The 17,961-nt window shown below is 30.0% G+C and overlaps 2 protein-coding genes across 2 annotated transcripts; both read left to right on the top strand.

Moving 5' to 3' along the window:
- Positions 1 to 1,142: 1,142 nt before the first annotated feature.
- Positions 1,143 to 5,852, top strand: LOC113850201 (disease resistance-like protein DSC1). Its single transcript, XM_027480619.1, has 4 exons — positions 1,143 to 1,771; positions 2,591 to 3,677; positions 3,789 to 4,082; positions 4,176 to 5,852. The coding sequence occupies exons 1-4, from the start codon at positions 1,296 to 1,298 to the stop codon at positions 5,718 to 5,720; spliced, it is 3,402 nt and encodes a 1,133-aa protein (XP_027336420.1). The 5' UTR covers positions 1,143 to 1,295; the 3' UTR covers positions 5,721 to 5,852.
- Positions 5,853 to 9,699: 3,847 nt separating this feature from the next.
- Positions 9,700 to 17,339, top strand: LOC113851031 (disease resistance-like protein DSC1). Its single transcript, XM_027481521.1, has 5 exons — positions 9,700 to 10,145; positions 12,456 to 13,542; positions 13,645 to 13,944; positions 14,239 to 15,709; positions 17,257 to 17,339. The coding sequence occupies exons 1-5, from the start codon at positions 9,700 to 9,702 to the stop codon at positions 17,337 to 17,339; spliced, it is 3,387 nt and encodes a 1,128-aa protein (XP_027337322.1).
- The last annotated feature ends 622 nt before the right edge of the window (positions 17,340 to 17,961 follow it).

The raw sequence follows: 17,961 nt of genomic DNA, 5'->3' as shown, positions 1-17,961 counted from the left end.
CACAAACAATTTCACATGATTTGGTGGATTAATTTGGCATTCAAATAGGTCATTTTTTTGGGGGGTCAATTTGATTTGATCATAGTTCACATTTTAAAGGCCCATAGGATCGAAATGAAGGCTTTCAAAAGGATCAAAGAGTGGGCCGTGTAACAGGCCTATACAACAGTCAAACAAAGCTCTCCTTTTGGACTCTTGGATCCTGTTGTGGGTTGTAAGACTCTTTCTTTTTCTCTTTGGGTCAAAAAATGGACCTTTTCTGTTAACCCAAATTAGAGATCGGAATAATGTGAAAGAAAGATGTGGTAGTACATATGGGGTTTTTTTCTGGTCACTAGTCCACATGTTTGAATCAAGCTTTTGCTTTCCATAGAGTTTTGTGACAAAAGAAAAGATATAAAAAAATGAAAGAAAAATTATATGCTATTTTGACTGATGTAGCTAAGTAGTCAACGGTGCAATCCCCAATACCTCACGAAGGCTTACATTTATTTAATGGAAATGCCTTAAGCTCAAAAGTCTTACTAACTTGATGACTTTTAGAATGTTTTGTATGAAAATATCTTCTTCTATTAAACTCTCAATCTCAAAAAGATACGAAGATACTATTGAAACAGTCTCAAATCCTTCTAAAATTAAGGAATTAAATGCTTATTTTTTTTTTCTCTTAATTCCTTCTAATATTCAATTACGCGTCTAGGAACACCAAAGTCACAAAGGTGCATACTTTTTCTTCTCCTTTGATTGCCACTCACTAAAAGGTATATCTATTGTACTATTTAATTACTCACGTGGGCATCTCAGAAAAGTGTTGTGTTCTTTGTCTCCCGTATCACGTGGTTTGCAAAGTCATTAATCCAATTTATGCACAAGATAACATTTTAAAAGACAAAAATGGCCATAATATATGTACTAATAAACAAGGGTAGTTTTTAAGCATCTCTCTCGCATATTCCAAAGCAAAACCTACATCTCAATTACTTAAATGGACCCCATTTGTTTTATGGAGACCCAAAGAGATAACTTTCATTTTTTACCATTTACCTATATTTAATTTAGTTAGGGTAGATAGTCGAATTTGACAGATGATGTAGATGTAGATATAGATAAGGATATATATCTACTTATCTATGTATGTATGACCTTTTGTAATAATCATGTAAGTGATTGAGCAATTGCTTTGTTCCTTTCACGAACATTTTCCCATTATCAAAAAGCTGTGAGTGTAGTCAAGTCTACATAACATAAGAACTACGGAAGCTGCTAATAACTAACACTAGACCTTATTTCATGTTATGGGTAGTGTTGCATCTTCCTCTCTTCACAAAAGGTACGATGTTTTTCTAAGCTTTAGAGGTGAAGACACCCGCAACAACTTCACAAGCCACCTTTACACTGCCTTGTGCCAAAAATCAATAAAAACATTCATAGATTACAAGGTTCATAGGGGAGACCAGATATCCTCAACAATCCTCAAACAAATCGAGGATTCGTACATAGCTTTGGTGGTTTTTTCTGAAAACTATGCTTCCTCTAAGTGGTGCTTGGAGGAACTGGTGAAAATACTAGCATGCAAGGAAGATAAGGGACAAAGTGTTATACCCGTGTTTTATAAAATTGACCCATCACATGTTCGAACACAATCTGGGAGTTACAAAGAAGCATTTGTTAAACATGAGAAAGATGAAGATTGTAGGCAGAAAGTGTTGAAATGGAAGGCTGCACTCACTCAAGCTGCTAATTTAGCTGGTTGGGACTCTTGCAACCATCCGTAAGTGTACATACATTACATTCTGTTCCTGTTTCTATGTTTCTATGTTTTTCTTTTCTCTTCCAATTTTGCACTGGATAATAAATCAGCTCTTAGAAATTACGAGTTATAATTACTTTAATCTCTAAAATTATCAAGTGATAATTTTTTTTTTTTTTGCTATTATTTGATAGTGTTGGAATCGTATTAAAAAGAATTAAACTTTCTGAACCATAATAACCAAAGTCATTTGTTACTACTATGAGAATCTAGGCGTAAGTCATTATTTTTTAATTAAATCATCTTTGAGAGTTTATTTTTTTAATGAGATGTAATTTTTTGTATTGAGTATTAAATTTTAATTTTTTATTCTTTTCAAATAATTAATTTTTTAAAACTTAAATGTAAATATATAAATTTAAATATTTTTTATGGATAAATTAAATTTCAAGATTGGATAAATGCTAATAACGGTGCCTCAAAGGTATTAATTAAGAATTGAGATTTGATTTTTTTTTAATTGAAAAGAGTAACAATGGACTTTTCTTCATGTTTTTAATGCCTTCTAATTTAATTTTCGGCAAAAGCTTTTATTTATTTATTTCTTAATCAAGGTACTGATTAGCAAAATTCTTAAGATTATTGTAATTTTAATGAGTGATTCTAAATTTTCCTAAAATATTTTCTTACAAATTATATTGGAATGAATGCATTTTCATTTTTTTAAGTCCAATGGCACAAAATAAAAAAACATTAAATTTTTATTAAAAACTTATTAAAAATTAACCTTTCTGGCTGGATACATATTGTTTAATTAATATCTTCTCATTCATATTGCAGGGACGAATCTCAACTCGTTCAGAAAATTGTGAATGACATTTTGCAAAAGCTATATAGAAGGTACCCAAGTGAATGGAAAGGTCTTGTTGGAATTGAGGATAGTGTTAGACATGTAGAATTGTTACTGGAAAAAGTTCCAATAGTTGGAATATGGGGCATGGGTGGCATAGGAAAGACAACTATTGCTAAGGCTGTGTACGCCAAACATTCTTTCCTCTTTGAAAGTTGTTGCTTCTTGGAAAACGTAAGAGAAGAATCACAAAAGCATGGACTTAGACATTTGTGTGATAAACTTCTCATTAATCTTCAAAAGGAAGAAAATTTCATCGGTAGCAGCTTGAAAGTTGAAAGCTCTACATTTGAGATGAGAAGACTCAATAATAAGAAAGTTTTCATTGTCCTTGATGATGTGATTAGTTCTGAGCAATTAGACTATTTAGCTAGTGAATGTGATTCTTCCTTGGGGTCTGGTAGTAGAGTCATAATTACAACAAGAGATAAGCATTTGTTGATAGGAAGAGTTGATGAAATACACGAGGTCAAGGGATTGAATTCTCAAAACTCTCTTAAGCTTCTTAGCTTAAATGCCTTCAAAGAAAATCACCCCAAAGTGGGATATGAAGAGCTATCAGAGAGCGCAGTTATCTATGCAAAGGGCATTCCACTAGTTCTCAAAGTTTTGGGTTCACTTTTACATTCCAAGAGTATAGAAACATGGGATAGTACATTGAGAAAACTAGCAAAGTATCCCAATGTGCGCATCCAAAAAGTTTTGAAATTAAGTTATGATGAATTAGATGATGTAGAGAAATTCATATTTCTAGACATTGCATTCTTCTACAAAGGAGAAGACAAAGATACTGTCATAAGGCTACTAGATGCTTGTGGTTTCTATGCTGCTAGTGGAATCGACACCCTTATAGATAAAGCTCTTGTTACTATATCAAATGGCAACAGAATACAAATACATGATTTGATACAACAAATGGGTTGGGAAATAGTTCGTCAAGAATCTCCAACAGACATTGGAAGGCGTAGCCGATTGAGGGACACTGAGGAAGTCTATAATGTATTGAAAAATAACCAGGTAAGAGAATGAGGCACTAGCTCATTTTTTGAACACAAATTGTGTTACTATTCTGCTGCAATTGAAGGCATAGAACTTGTATCTATTTATGATAATTTTCCTTTTTGTCAGGGAACTGATGCAGTAGAAGGTATCATATTGGATTTGTCTGAAATTGGAGATTTAAAATTGTGTGATGACACGTTCAAAAGAATGACTAAACTAAGATTTCTTAAATTTCATTCTGACAAGAGATCATGTAATGTGTACCTTCCTAGTGGTCTTAAGCAATTTTCTGGTCAATTAAGGTATCTTGAGTGGAATGGATACCCTTTGGACTCTCTGCCATCTAGTTTCTGCCCTGAGAAGCTTGTTAAACTTTACATGCCACACAGCCATGTTCAAAAACTTTGGGATGGGTTGCAGGTATATGCATAAATAAACATATAATTTTAGATTTTCTTCCCATTGAAATTTGATAACTTTTACATTTGTTGTCTCACTATTTGATGATCACAGGATTTTGTCAATTTAGAAGGAATAGATCTTTATGGATCCAAACAGTTGATTGAGCTCCCAGATTTCTCAAAGGCATCGAAGCTTAAATGGACAGATCTTTCCCTTTGTGAAAGTTTGAGTTATGTTCATCCCTCCCTTTTATCTCTCCACTCACTGGTTACTTTGAGACTATCTAAATGCAAAAGTCTCAAGACTCTTCAAAGCAATATTCATCTAAAATCACTTGAATATCTCTTTGTTGATGGTTGCTGGAGTCTCGTTGAATTTTCATTGACATCAGAGAAAATGAGACAGTTGGATTTTAGAGGGACATCAATCAAAACATTGTCCTCGTCCATTGAGCTTTTCAGCAACCTTGAAGAGCTCTATCTCTGTGACTCACTCAAGAATCTTCCAAACAAATTGTCTTCCATTAAATCTCTTAAGGATCTTAGCCTTGCTAATTGCAGACAGCTTGACACATCAAATTTGCACATACTACTTGATGCTTCAAGGTCTCTCCGAAGACTGTGTCTGAATTACTGTCACATATTTGAACTCCCTCACAACATAAATGTCTTATCATGGTTACATGAACTAAGGCTAGATGGAAGCAGCGCGGAGAGTTTGCCTTCAAGCATCAAGCATCTCTCAGGTTTACAAATTCTTTCCTTAAGAGATTGCAAGAGGCTTTGTTCTCTACCAGAGCTTCCACCATCCATTAAAAAACTAGATGCATGTAACTGCATATCATTAGAGACGGTTTTCACCATAGCCACTTTTAGATTGCCAAAAAGAAATGACAACAAGCGCTTTTTATTCCAAAATTGTGTGAAACTGGATGAACATTCAGTCTATGGTATCGTGGAGCATGCACACTTCACAATGAAGGAAGCAGCATATGGGAATGTCTTGATAAGAGATGAAATTCCCATATGGGGACCTAATGACTATAACCGTGGTGCATTTTGTTTGCCAGGAAGTAGAGTTCCTGATTGGTTCAAATATCAAACCAAAGAAGCTTCATTAACTGTTGATTTTTCTTCATCTTCTGACTTGTTGGGTTTCCTTCTATCTGTAGTGTTTGGTAAGTTCCCTTCAAATGAAAAGTATGCTGCTACCATTGGATGTGAATGCTACTTAGTAGATGGTGGAAAGGTGGGTTACACAAGCAACTGGTATAATACAGATATCACACAATTGAAGTCAGATCATGTTTATCTATGGTATGATCCTTTTTTTTGTGACATGGTACTGATGGCAGTGAAAGAACGTGGGGTTATAAGTGATCATAGCAATATTTATAACCCAAAAGTTTCATTTAAGTTTGTTGTTACAATTTATAAATGTGGTATGAATGTGAAAGACCATGGTTGCTTGATTGGTATGAAGGAGTGTGGAGTTTGTCCAATATATGCCTCAGAGCATCACAGTTTCATGAATCAAATGAAATTGGAGTTAAAGTACAGTGACATGACCAAGAGAAGTAGGGAGGAGCAGGAGAAGGAGCACTTCCCTCCAACGAAGAGATTGAAGGAATCTTCAATGATTGAACTTGATGATTAAGGAATTTGTACCATTGGAATTGGTGGTTTAACGTATTTTATTTTTTCATTTTGTATAAACTACAAATCTGATTGATCTTATTGTTACCCTACATGAGGCATTTTCTTTCATTGTCTTGATTTCTTGTTTCATGGATGTTTTGTGTGCAGCTTATTGCTTTCTTTTAAATCGCAATTAATGTTTATGTAAACACATAAAAGCGGAAAGTTTTGATGCCAAAAATTTGTTTCTTATCCACGGGTTCATATATATCTTGCATGATGATTGGTTACTTGGCTCAAATGTCAAAATAATGAAGTGATTGTTACGTGTTTTTCTTTATCTTTTCCTCCAAGAACAGACTAATGATGCCCTATTTTTGGCAGAATGTCGTTAATAATTGCGCTAAAACTATTTAATGTGTGAGTAAGTGTTTTTCATTATCGTAATTGATGAGAAATTAATGAGGCTGGGGTATGAATTCTCTAGTGTACATGTGAGGTCTGCATGTAAGTAATGCACTGACAAAGGTTAAATCTGACTAAATTTTTATAAGAGAAAAAAGTTAACATAAAAAGCAAATAATTTTTTTTTATAAATTAAAAATAATTTGTCTTCTCAAAATTTTAAAGAAATCAAAGGAAGAAACTTTAAAATAAATTAATTAAAATATAAGTGGTTTCTAAGTTATATGAAAATTTTTATTTACTTTTTTATATTAATTTTTTTCTCTTATAAAAACTTCTTTAGAATTTTAGTCAAAGTAAGCTTTACAATTTTTATTTCTTTTTTCACTTTCTTATAAAGTTTCTGACATCCTCTTCTAACATTTTCCCCCAAAAGTAAAATAATTTGATTAAAAATAAAACTTAGGAACAAACTGTCTCAAATAAGTGTCTCAAGTGAGTTTTCCTTAAGCCTTTTCAAAGACTTAGTCAATGATAATTTCTTCCTTTGAGAAAATAAATCTTGAAAGTATATATTTATCAAACAATTCTCTTTTTGTTGTATAAAAAAGCATATAAAGTTATCATACAAGTAAATATTCAATTTTTTAAATTGTACTTAGTAATATTACTACTTTTCTTAGTTTGTATAGGTAAATCTTAAACGTGACATATTAAAGAGAGGAGAGAGTAATTAAAAGGATAAAACTTATTAAACATATTTTATTATTAATACTCTTAATCTTAATTACCATTATTGATAAAAGGAATAAATTGAGAATTTGTGCCACCAAATAGTTGCACTAATGCAAGGACTTCTAAATTCGACGTAGCAAAGCACTATGTGCGTGTGGAAATGTTAACCTACTTTTATTTGTTCTCATTCTAATTAATACCTATAATTAGTGGAATCATCGTTTTAAACATCTCTTTGTCGTTGGCTGTCTCAAAGAATTTCCAATATTGACATATCTACAAAGTGGTAAAAAGGAACAATTTTTGTGCGAATCTTTGGCTAGCTTGCTCCATAACTTGCGCGTTCATGCACTTTCCTTAAAGTTCATTCTATTGCTTATGGTAGGTGCAATGTATATACTAATTAAGAACTTCCCAGCCATCCAATTAGCTATTAAAAACTTTAATGGGTGCCTGTTTATTAAAACAATAGTGTTAAAAAATGCACGCGTGAACGTGTTGATTAAATTGGGAAATTAGTGTCAGATATAGTGTACTATTATCTGGTTTAAAAGATTATGTACAAAAATAATATAAAATTATTAATATATTTTTGTGTTGTTATATAATAAAATGTTTCATATTAGTGAGTTAGGCAACAAATTAAAAAATATATAAATAACATAATTATTTGTTTCAATTGTCTAAAGTATTTTAAATAAATTAGTCACTTAAACTTAAGTTCAATCAATCTTTTTTACTTTTGAATTAGAGTTATGTTCAAATTTTTTTTAATGATTTATAACATAATGTGAGAGTGTAAGAGATTCTTAAGCCAATGTTTCTGCAATCAACGAATAATGATAAATTAATGTTTATAAGTGTCTTAATCAAAAGTATTTATTAAGAACAAAAAAAAATTAAATGTTTATATTTTAAAATAATTAAAAATATGTGATAAAATATATTAAGATTCATTTTAGATAAATTTTGAGAAAAGTCTTCATAAAAAAATTAATATAAAAAATAATAAAATTTTTCTTATAAATTAAATATAACATTTTTTATTTGACTTATCTAAATTTTAAAAAAAATGATATAATTTTTTTGTTTTATACTATTTTTTTTAATAAAAACTATTTTAGAAGTTTATCTAACGTAAATGCTTTTAATCCCAAACTCATTAGACATTCATCATCACTCTGTAACATGTAGAAGTGTAGGTTTACTTTATTTTGACAATGTTATCTTGAAATTACAAAGCAATTGTGTCCAAAATCATAATGGATGAGTAAAGTTGTTTAGTATTAATAAGAGTCTTGTCGTTTTTTGCATATGAATCACTTTTATTCCGCCGTCAAACTGAATATGGCGGCTAGTGGTGCACACTGCACTCTCTCAATAAAGAAGTTAATAATATTAAATAATTTGAGAGCTGTCAATTGCACTCATTAATGTCAAGAGCTTTAATAGCTTTAATCTCAATAAAGAGTGATTAGTGTTTTCTTTCTTTCTTCAATAATTTTAATAGCTTTGGATTTAGCGCAGCAGATATGCATACTGTAAGTACACTTTTCTCAGTTTTGTAAAATCAGATTGTTTAATGTAACCACCACTTTTCAAGAAAAAGCTGTTCATGGTGTTGTTTATGATTTAAATCACTCTTATTCTTCACTGGAATTAAGATTTAGGACCCCAATTCATGCAGATCGAGAGAATCTTAATTAGAAATATTGTTCTATTAGTCAACCACAAATATCTTTGATTAGCATTATATCACATACTCATGTTTATTTAATAACATATATGTATATAACTTATCTATTCAATGAAAAGTATTATGTTCCAACTCTATACTTTAATAGTATGATGTATTATATCAATGTTTGATTATTGAGAGTATATATTCATATTTTATGCAAATAGAATTATTTGTTTGTATAATGTATGATGAAGTTAGTTATAAACTTATATTAATATTTTATTTTTACTAGAAAAATTATGCTAATAAAAGTTAATCTAATATTAAACTGTCAGTAAATATTAATTTTTTATAGTGTATGAGAAATTAGCATGTATTACAATTTTAATCTATTTTATTGTAAATTATCCTTTCAGGGTCAATTTTCCCTCTCTTTTTATGATTCTTAGTGCTGTCAACAACTAATTTTATTTTTATTGATTTTGAAACTTTAAAAGATGCAATAAAAATGTCCAATGAAGTTTCAAAATTGATAGTATGAATACTTAAAACATTATTTTATTTACGAAAGTTTAAAAATTGAAAATACAATGTTTAAAGTTAGCTAGCTGTGACGTTAAAAGTTGAAGTGGAAAGAAAAATACCTTAAGAAATTTCCCCATAATTTCTCTTTACCACTGTTGAAGTACTTGTTTACAATGAACTAAAGTGTAACACATTATTTTTAGGAGAATAGAATAATAGTATTTTTAAAATGAATGGGAAATTTAATATAATTAAAGCACTACCTTTAAGAAAGATGGGTATAATTTATTTAAAATTTTAATATAGAATAAAAAATAATAAAGTTGAGAAATTTAGGATTGAAAAAGTCTAATATAAGAAATAAATTTTTAAAAGTAATTAATAATTTAAAAAAGTAATTGATAATAAAGCCATGAATTACAATAAGAAGGAAAATATAAAACAAAACAAGCATATTAAAACACTGATATTCACAATCCAATCGCACTGAGGAGTTTTGGCTTTAAATAAGTGGGTTCACTTCGATCTTGATTAGTAGTTAAAATACTACACATAACCCTGATTACGTGCAAGTCTTTTTTGATCAGAGATTACGTGCACATATTCATATTATCTTTCTGGTTAGGATCTAGTGCATATATTCGCAACATCTATGGCCACTGGTAGTGTTTGTTCCTCTTCCTTTGCTTCATTTTCTCCCAGAAAAAAGTATGATGTTTTTATAAGCTTTAGAGGTGAGGACACTCGCCATAACTTGCTTAGCCACCTTATCACTGCTTTGTGTGAAAAATCAATAAAAACCTACGTAGACTACAAACTTGAAAGAGGTGATGAGATATCACAAGCACTCACCCAAGCCATTGAGGACTCCAATATGTCTTTGATTCTCTTTTCACAAAACTATGCTTCCTCAACATGGTGCTTGCATGAACTCACTAAGATACTTGAATGCAAGAGGAAGCAAGGACACATTGTTCTACCTGTGTTCTATAAAGTTGATCCATCACATGTTCGCAACTCCAAAGAGAAGGTGCAAAAGTGGAATGCTGCTCTCACTGAAGCTGCCAATTTAGCTGGCTGGGACTCTAGGAGCTTCAGGTAAGTGAGTATATATTTGCTTCTTTCTATTCTAATTATGGTAATAATTCTTATATTTTCAATTTTCATAGTCACTTTCACTTAGGTCTATTCTTTTCTTTTTATTTCTCTTCTTTTCTTATCACATCATTCGTTATATCTTTTATTTTATTTTTCTATCTGTTTCTTTCTCTACTTAGTTTTAGCATCCAAACTTTGAGCATAAACATATCATTTCTGTTACCCTAAACAAAACTATTCTACGAAACTTTCTCAAAGGTTATTATGATTTTCGTTTTCAAATTACCTATGTATATAGTTGCTAGTTGCCATATATTAGTGATAATTTCCAAAGTACTCGTACATATATGGTTTACATGATCGACATCTGTAATATTTCCGTCGTGATAGAACATCAGCCAAAATAAATTCATTCAACTGTACATGCGAGACGATATTACCAAAAAAAAATTATATATATATATATATATTAAATTAAAAGAGATATATAACAGTGTTCGGGAGCTAGAAGTGAACTATACCTCCAAGTGAATTTTACTTGTAATGTCGGTGTTTATACGTTACAATCATTATTTTGTGAAGAATTTTAGTTAATCACAACTATTCTCTAAGGATTATATATATATATATGCGAGGGCGTATCTTAAGAAAGAACATTTTTAACATGTGAGTGGTAAATTTCTCACACATAAATGGTTAGCATTTAAATATCTGAGAAGTCATTTAATTACTTGAAAATATTATATAACCTTTTAAAAAACTTACATAACTGGTATATTTTAAAATTCATGATAAATTATTAAAACTTATTTATTGTATTATCTTATGGATAAATATATTCGTTCAAAAATAAAAAAGAGTTTTCAAATAAATTTATAAAATATTGTCTTACAATAATTATTTTTAAGTATTAAGAATATTTTAATTTAATTATTTAAATTTAAAAAATGTACGTAAATTTAAATAAAATAAAGATTTAAATTCAAAAAATTAAAAAATAAAGAAAGTAGTACAACTTATGATAATAAATTATTCGAAATAAATTATATAATATATATATTATTTTACTTTTATATTTCTCTATGTTCACTTTTATATTAATTTTAATTTTAGTTTCTTTATAATAGTTAACCATTATACTAAATATATTAATATCTAATGATTATATAATTTTAATAGGTTTTTTTAAGCTATTCTTACAAAGTTAAAAAAGGAGAAAACATAAAGAGATTACAAACCGTTAACTTAATAATAATTAAAAGAGAAGAATTAAGTTTAGTCTATATAATTTTTTTGTCTCATATCACTTTATAGATTCATTAATTTTATATGGTATGTTTGCCTATAATATAATTAATTATAATATGTTAAAAGTTATCAATTTTGAACATATATAATATAACAAGATAGAATAAAAATTAATCAATAAAGAAAATTAAACATATCATTAATAACAAGAATCACATAGATGCAAATAATTCATCGTAATCTTAACTATGAATTTAGTTAAACATAATATAATAAAAAAAATAAAATAATAATAAACTAATTTATAATTATTCAAAGAGTAATGCAAACTAAAAAAGTCTTTAATAAATAAGAAATAAAAGAATTATTAATCTTAAGATGTTCTCTAAAACTTCAAAAGTTGTCAACTGCTGGCCGAAATCAAAATACTCAAGTTGTAGTTCTCAAAATTTTTTAAATAGGATTTCAAAATTCTAAGAGTTCCTCTAATTTAATTCTTTTGATATAGAGTACAATTAAACTGGTGCACACCAGTATGCGTAGTCATACATAAGTTTTGAAGCATGAACATGTTTATCTTGTTTTTTTATCTAATTTTAGTTCAAAATGCAGCTCAAAACAAATTGCGACATTATAATGCTAAACTGTACAATTTATATAAAAAATTACTGTAAACTATATTCAAATAAAGATAAGTACATAGAAGTAGGATACAAAAAAATGTTAAAATACACTTATCGTATTGACACGTAAAAAAATTCTTCAATCTTAGCATTTGTGTTAGGACATACGAGAGAGTTAAAACACTAATTAATGAATTGCGAGTAAATCATCCAAGTAAATCTAAGTACAATATTTAACTCAAAACTTTAAGACTTTAAACTGTTGGGACTCTTGTTTCTTATATTTGTTCAACTTTTCTATTTCGCTCATACTTGCTACCCCAATCCCCAATACATTACCTATATTTAGTTTCTATATTTGCTTTGTATGCTTCTTTAGTTTTATTTAATTTTGATAAATTTATTTTCGGGGGTGTTTATTCTTTTTAATTTATGCCAGGGACGAATCTAAACTTATCAAAGAGATTGTCAACGATGTTTTGCGAAAATTATATCATAAGTATTCAAGTGATCAGTTAAGAGGCCTCGTTGGAGTAGATGAAAATTGCAAATCAATCGAATCACTACTGGAAAAGGTCCCAATAATTGGAATTTGGGGCATGGGCGGTATTGGTAAGACAACTGTTGCCAAGGTTGTATTTGCCAAACTATGCTCTCAATATGAAAGTTACTGCTTCTTGGAAAATGTAAGAGAACAATCACAGAAACATGGGTTAAATTATTTACATGATAAGCTTATCTTTGAGCTGCTGAAGGATGAGCATCACCATAATACCACAGCCGAAGTTGTAGGATCCAAATTTATTATGAGAAGGCTTGAAAGTAAAAAAGTTTTGGTTGTGCTTGATGATGTCAATGGTTTTGAACAATTAGAATATCTAGCAAGAGAATTTATTTGCTTGGGATCAGCTAGTAGAGTTATTATAACAAGAAGAAATAAGCATTTGCTTATTGGAAGAGTTAATGAAATACATGTAGTCAAGGAATTGAATTTTCAAGATTCCCTTAAGCTTTTCAGCTTAAATGCATTCAAAGACAGCAATCCTCAAATGGAATATAAAGAGCTATCAGAAAGGGCAGTTATGTATACTAAGGGAAATCCATTAGCTTTGAAAGTGTTGGGTTCTCTTTTTCATTCTAAAAGTATAGAAATATGGGAAAGTGCACTTAGCAAACTCAGGAAATATCCAAACGTACAAATTCAAAATGTGTTAAGATTGAGTTATGATGAATTAGATGATGCAGAAAAGGACATATTTCTAGACATTGCATTCTTTTTTGAAGGAGAAGATAAAGATCATGTCATAAGGCTATTAGACGCCTGTTATTTGTTTGCCACTAGTGGAATAGAAACCCTCCAAGATAAAGCTCTCGTAACTATTTCAAAAGACAACAAAATACAAATGCATGAGCTGATTCAAGAAATGGGCTGGGAAATAGTTCGTCAAGAATCTATTAAAGACCCAGGAAGGCGTAGCCGATTGAGAGACACTGAAGAAGTTTGTGAAGTATTGAAAAATAACAGGGTAAGTTATAGATGTTAAACTTTTTTTGCAAATGTTTGTGTAGAAATTGCAGCTAGTAGCATTGTTTCCTAACCATTATTTTCCAATTTTCATTTTTGATAGGGAACTGATGTAGTTGAAGGCATAATGTTAGACGTGTCTCAAATTAGGGAACTGCCCTTGAATGCTGACATATTCAAAAAGATGGTTAATCTAAGATTGCTCAAGTTCTATTCTCCCTTCAATAAGAGATCATGTAATGTGCACCTTCCCACGGGTCTTGAGTCACTGCCCCATAAATTAAGATACCTTCATTGGAATGGATATCCTTTAATGTCCCTGCCATCAACTTTTTGTGCGGAAATGCTTGTTCAGCTTTGCATGCCACATAGCCATGTAAAAAAACTTTGGGATGGATCACAGGTATACACATACATATACACACACAGTCATGAAAATGTTAAGGAATTAAGAGTAGAAACTTCCTATTAATTGGAATATGCAAGACATACTTACTTCTGTGATTTTCAGTGCATTATAACATGATTTTTTAAGAAAAACTTATTATTTATTGATTCTTTAAATACTGCCTATAGGGCATTGGTTATTAACCAAGACTCACACACACTTACCTGTACATATAAACATGTATGCTAGTTTTAATTTTGATTGAAATTTGAGGATTATTGTATTGATTTTTTTTTAAATGGTTAACAGGATTTTGTCAACTTAAAGGAAATAGACCTTATTTTCTCCACGCAGTTGATGGAGCTCCCAGATTTATCCAAGGCAACAAAGCTTGAAATACTAAATATCTCCCACTGCATAAATTTGAGTCATGTTCATCCATCTATTTTATCACTCGATACCCTTGTTGATTTTGTTCTATATGGTTGCCAAAAACTCAAGTCTCTTCATTTAAGATCTGTCAAGTACATTGTTCTAAATGGATGCTTCAATCTGAAGGAGTTTTCATTGACCTCAGGAGAAATAAACGTGTTGGACTTAAGAGGGACAGCAATAGAAACATTAGACATGTCCATTGGGCGTCTCAGCAAAATTGAAAAGATCTACGTCTGCCAATCACTCAAAAATGTTCCAAAGGAGTTACCTTCTTTTACATGTCTTAGGGAACTGAATCTTCATAACTGTAGACACCTTGATACGACAAATTTGCATAACCTACTTGATGCTTCACGAAATGTACAAAAGTTGATTTTGGATGAGTGTTGTAACTTGCATGAACTCCCTTACAATATTAAACATCTTTCATGCCTTGAACATCTGTCACTCAGGAATTGCATGAGCCTTAAATATATACCACAGATTCCACCATCTGTTGGACAGTTAGATGCTGTGAATTGCACATCCTTGGAGATAGTGTTGGCCTCTGTGATTTCAAGACAACAGGGGCAAAAGGGCATAAGCATTTCATTTGAGAATTGTTTGAAATTGGATGAACATTCAAGGTCTAGTATTATGGAACATGCATATTTCACAATGAAGCAAGTTGTGCATGCAAATGTCAATGTTCCACCCTATCTGAATAAAAGTAGTGGTGATGTTTGTTTGCCAGGAACCAAGGTGCCGGAGTGGTTTGAAAACAAGACAACAACACAAGCTTCCATAACTGTTGAACTTCCTTCACCCTTCCTCTTATTGGGTTTTGTTTTTTGTGTGGTTCTTTCTCAGTTTCGGTCAAATGCCAAGTTTGAGTATCATCAGATAGTATGTCAATGGTGTTTGGAAGATGGTAGAAGAATTGGATGCACACGTAGGTGGTATTACAAAGCTATCACAGCATTGAATTCAGATCATGTTTATCTATGGTATGAACCATCTTGTGACAAGATAATTGAGGCAGTTAAAGAAAGCCAAGCCAATGATGATGAGTGCATCACCCTCAACCTGAATGTGTCATTTGAATTCTATGTTGAAACTCATAATCTTTGTGAGCCCAAACATATTGGTTTGATTGGCATAAAAAAATGTGGTGTCTGTCCGATATATGCCTCAGAACATTACAGTTTCATAAACCACATAGAATTGGACATGAAGTTAGAACATAGAGATAGAGAGATTACAATGGGGGTTGGAAGCTTTGATGAGAAGAAAGATGAGACTGGAAGCAGTGGAGTAGAAATTCAGGAGCAGAATCAAGAAAAAGACTCCTGTTATTGCTTACCTGGTATGAACTTTTATTCTACATCCAAGCTAATATTTATATATCTTATTGTGTTTAAACTTTTCTAAGAAAGACACTTATGCAAAGTATTATAATAAGTATTTTTGGTATTATTTTTAATTAAAATTAAAATTTTATTTCGATAATCTATATTATAAAGGTTGACATACATTACTGAAATATAATTTTACTTTTAATTAAAAAAAAATAACAGTAAAAACACCTATTTTATTGTACTAAGTTTTGTTCAATCCTTTATCCATGAATAACAATTGTTTAACACTAGAAAGTAAAAAAATGGCAACTTTTTTTCAGCAAACTTGAGTTATACAAAAGATACAAATTTTGGATCATGAAGATGTAACCTGTTGATTCACTATTTTCATAATACTATAATATAACCACCTTGCATTATAAGAAAACAAAGAATGTACTTAGTAAAATCAATTATTTAACACTTCGTATGCTGAAAAAAGAAAGGATAAACATTGATCTTGAATAAAGCTCGTGTTAAACAGGTCTCCTGTTGAAGCAATTATGGAGATTGGTGTCAAAGCAGTGAAGAAACTTGGAAATATCTGGACCTTTTTTCTTCTATTTTTTTTATCGAGAAGTAAATGGAGAAAATGTAAAATAGGAAAAATACATCAGTAGTAGCCAATAACGCAGTATTAATATGATGAGGATGCAGTAAATTAAATTAGATACAGAATGTATGTTAATAATGAATGTTTCTTTCCTTCAAATGAAAACTTCCCAAGATTCATGGGTGGATAGAAAACGAACAAAAGATACAAAAATGATTGGTTGAAGCGATTATTAAAGGGCTAGGAGGATTTGCTCGGATCAAAAGGAGATGTTCCAAATTCAATCTTTTTGGATAGAGAACAAACCCAGTGGATTGAAGGCTAATGCAGTGTCTCTGATTTTGGCCTTATTTTAAGTAGAGAGCTATGACCAAAAAAGAAAAAAATAAATAAATAGTAAAGTGTTGATTTAGGATAACAAATTAACTTTGTAATGCATATAATAGTAAAAAAAAAAAAAAAAGATTTTGATTTATGACATTAGTTTGATTATTTAAAGCACATGTTGCTTGCTTTATTGATCAGAGCCTTATCATTAGTTGATTTGTGTTTGGTGTTTAACAAAGATGGAAATTAAATATCAATCTACTTCTATATTTTAAAGTGAATTTTCATTTTAATGGAGAACATTTTTAAAAGTCTTCATCAATAAGAATACTTCATAAAAATACATAATAAAATAATAAAGTTTAATTATATTTTTAGTTCCAATAAAAGTAACATTCTTCTATAAAAATAAATTATTAAGATTTAACTCTCTCAAAACATGTTTAAGTCCGTTAATAAATTACTTAGCAAAAAAGGTTATTATAATTAAACATGATTAGTTATTTATCAGCAAACAGCGATTTCCTCTGGTCTTCCAATTTTCTTTCGTTTTCCCTCTGAATCCAATTCAATTGAATCCTAAAGCTGGCACAGTATCATCATTCTCCACTGTATTTCGATTCCTTCACTTTCCAGGGAAAATCAATGGCTATGCAACCAGTGGAGACCTTCGCCAAATCGGCGACCTCAGGATTCTTCCAGGGAGAGAAATTTTTTAATTATTTATCTCATCCCTTAATATAGTATAATTAAGAGTAAAAGTTAAATTTTTATATTTTAAAAATGTTAGAATTAAATTTTGATAATTTATTTAAATTTTGAAATAAGTCAAATCATATTAGACTCATAATAGGTTATCAACGATTTTTAGCTCTCAAAGTAATTGCTGAAAATAAACTCTACGAAATACAATACGATGAAGTGATGAACTTTTCTTTTGGTAGCTCTCATTTACATTATGTAGTCTACTAATCTATCTACTAACTATATCTCACTTCTTACAAGGAAACATGTCAATTTATTAATCTACTTAATAATTCTCTTAATAATTATTTTTGTTTTGTTTTGTATAGTTAAAAGCTAATTAAATAAATCATAATTTATACTTTTTATATAATTTTTACCGAAAAATATTTTAAATAAAAATTATATAATAAAAGAAAATGAGACAAAAAATAATTTTGAAATCAATAAACTCATAAATATATTAAATAGTATAATGTAATTCAAAGCATAATATTGTCGAGAAAATAAATTAATATTTTAATTTCATAAATAATATACACTAATATAAGTATGAGCAACACGGTAATTTTTAAATAAAAACATACACGTGTATAT

Source organism: Abrus precatorius, unplaced genomic scaffold (assembly GCF_003935025.1).
Source record: "Abrus precatorius isolate BTA unplaced genomic scaffold, Abrus_2018 Scaffold9, whole genome shotgun sequence".
Classification (NCBI taxonomy): domain Eukaryota; kingdom Viridiplantae; phylum Streptophyta; class Magnoliopsida; order Fabales; family Fabaceae; genus Abrus; species Abrus precatorius.
Note: the sequence above shows the minus strand (reverse complement) of the source record. Positions and strands in the feature narration are given on the sequence as shown.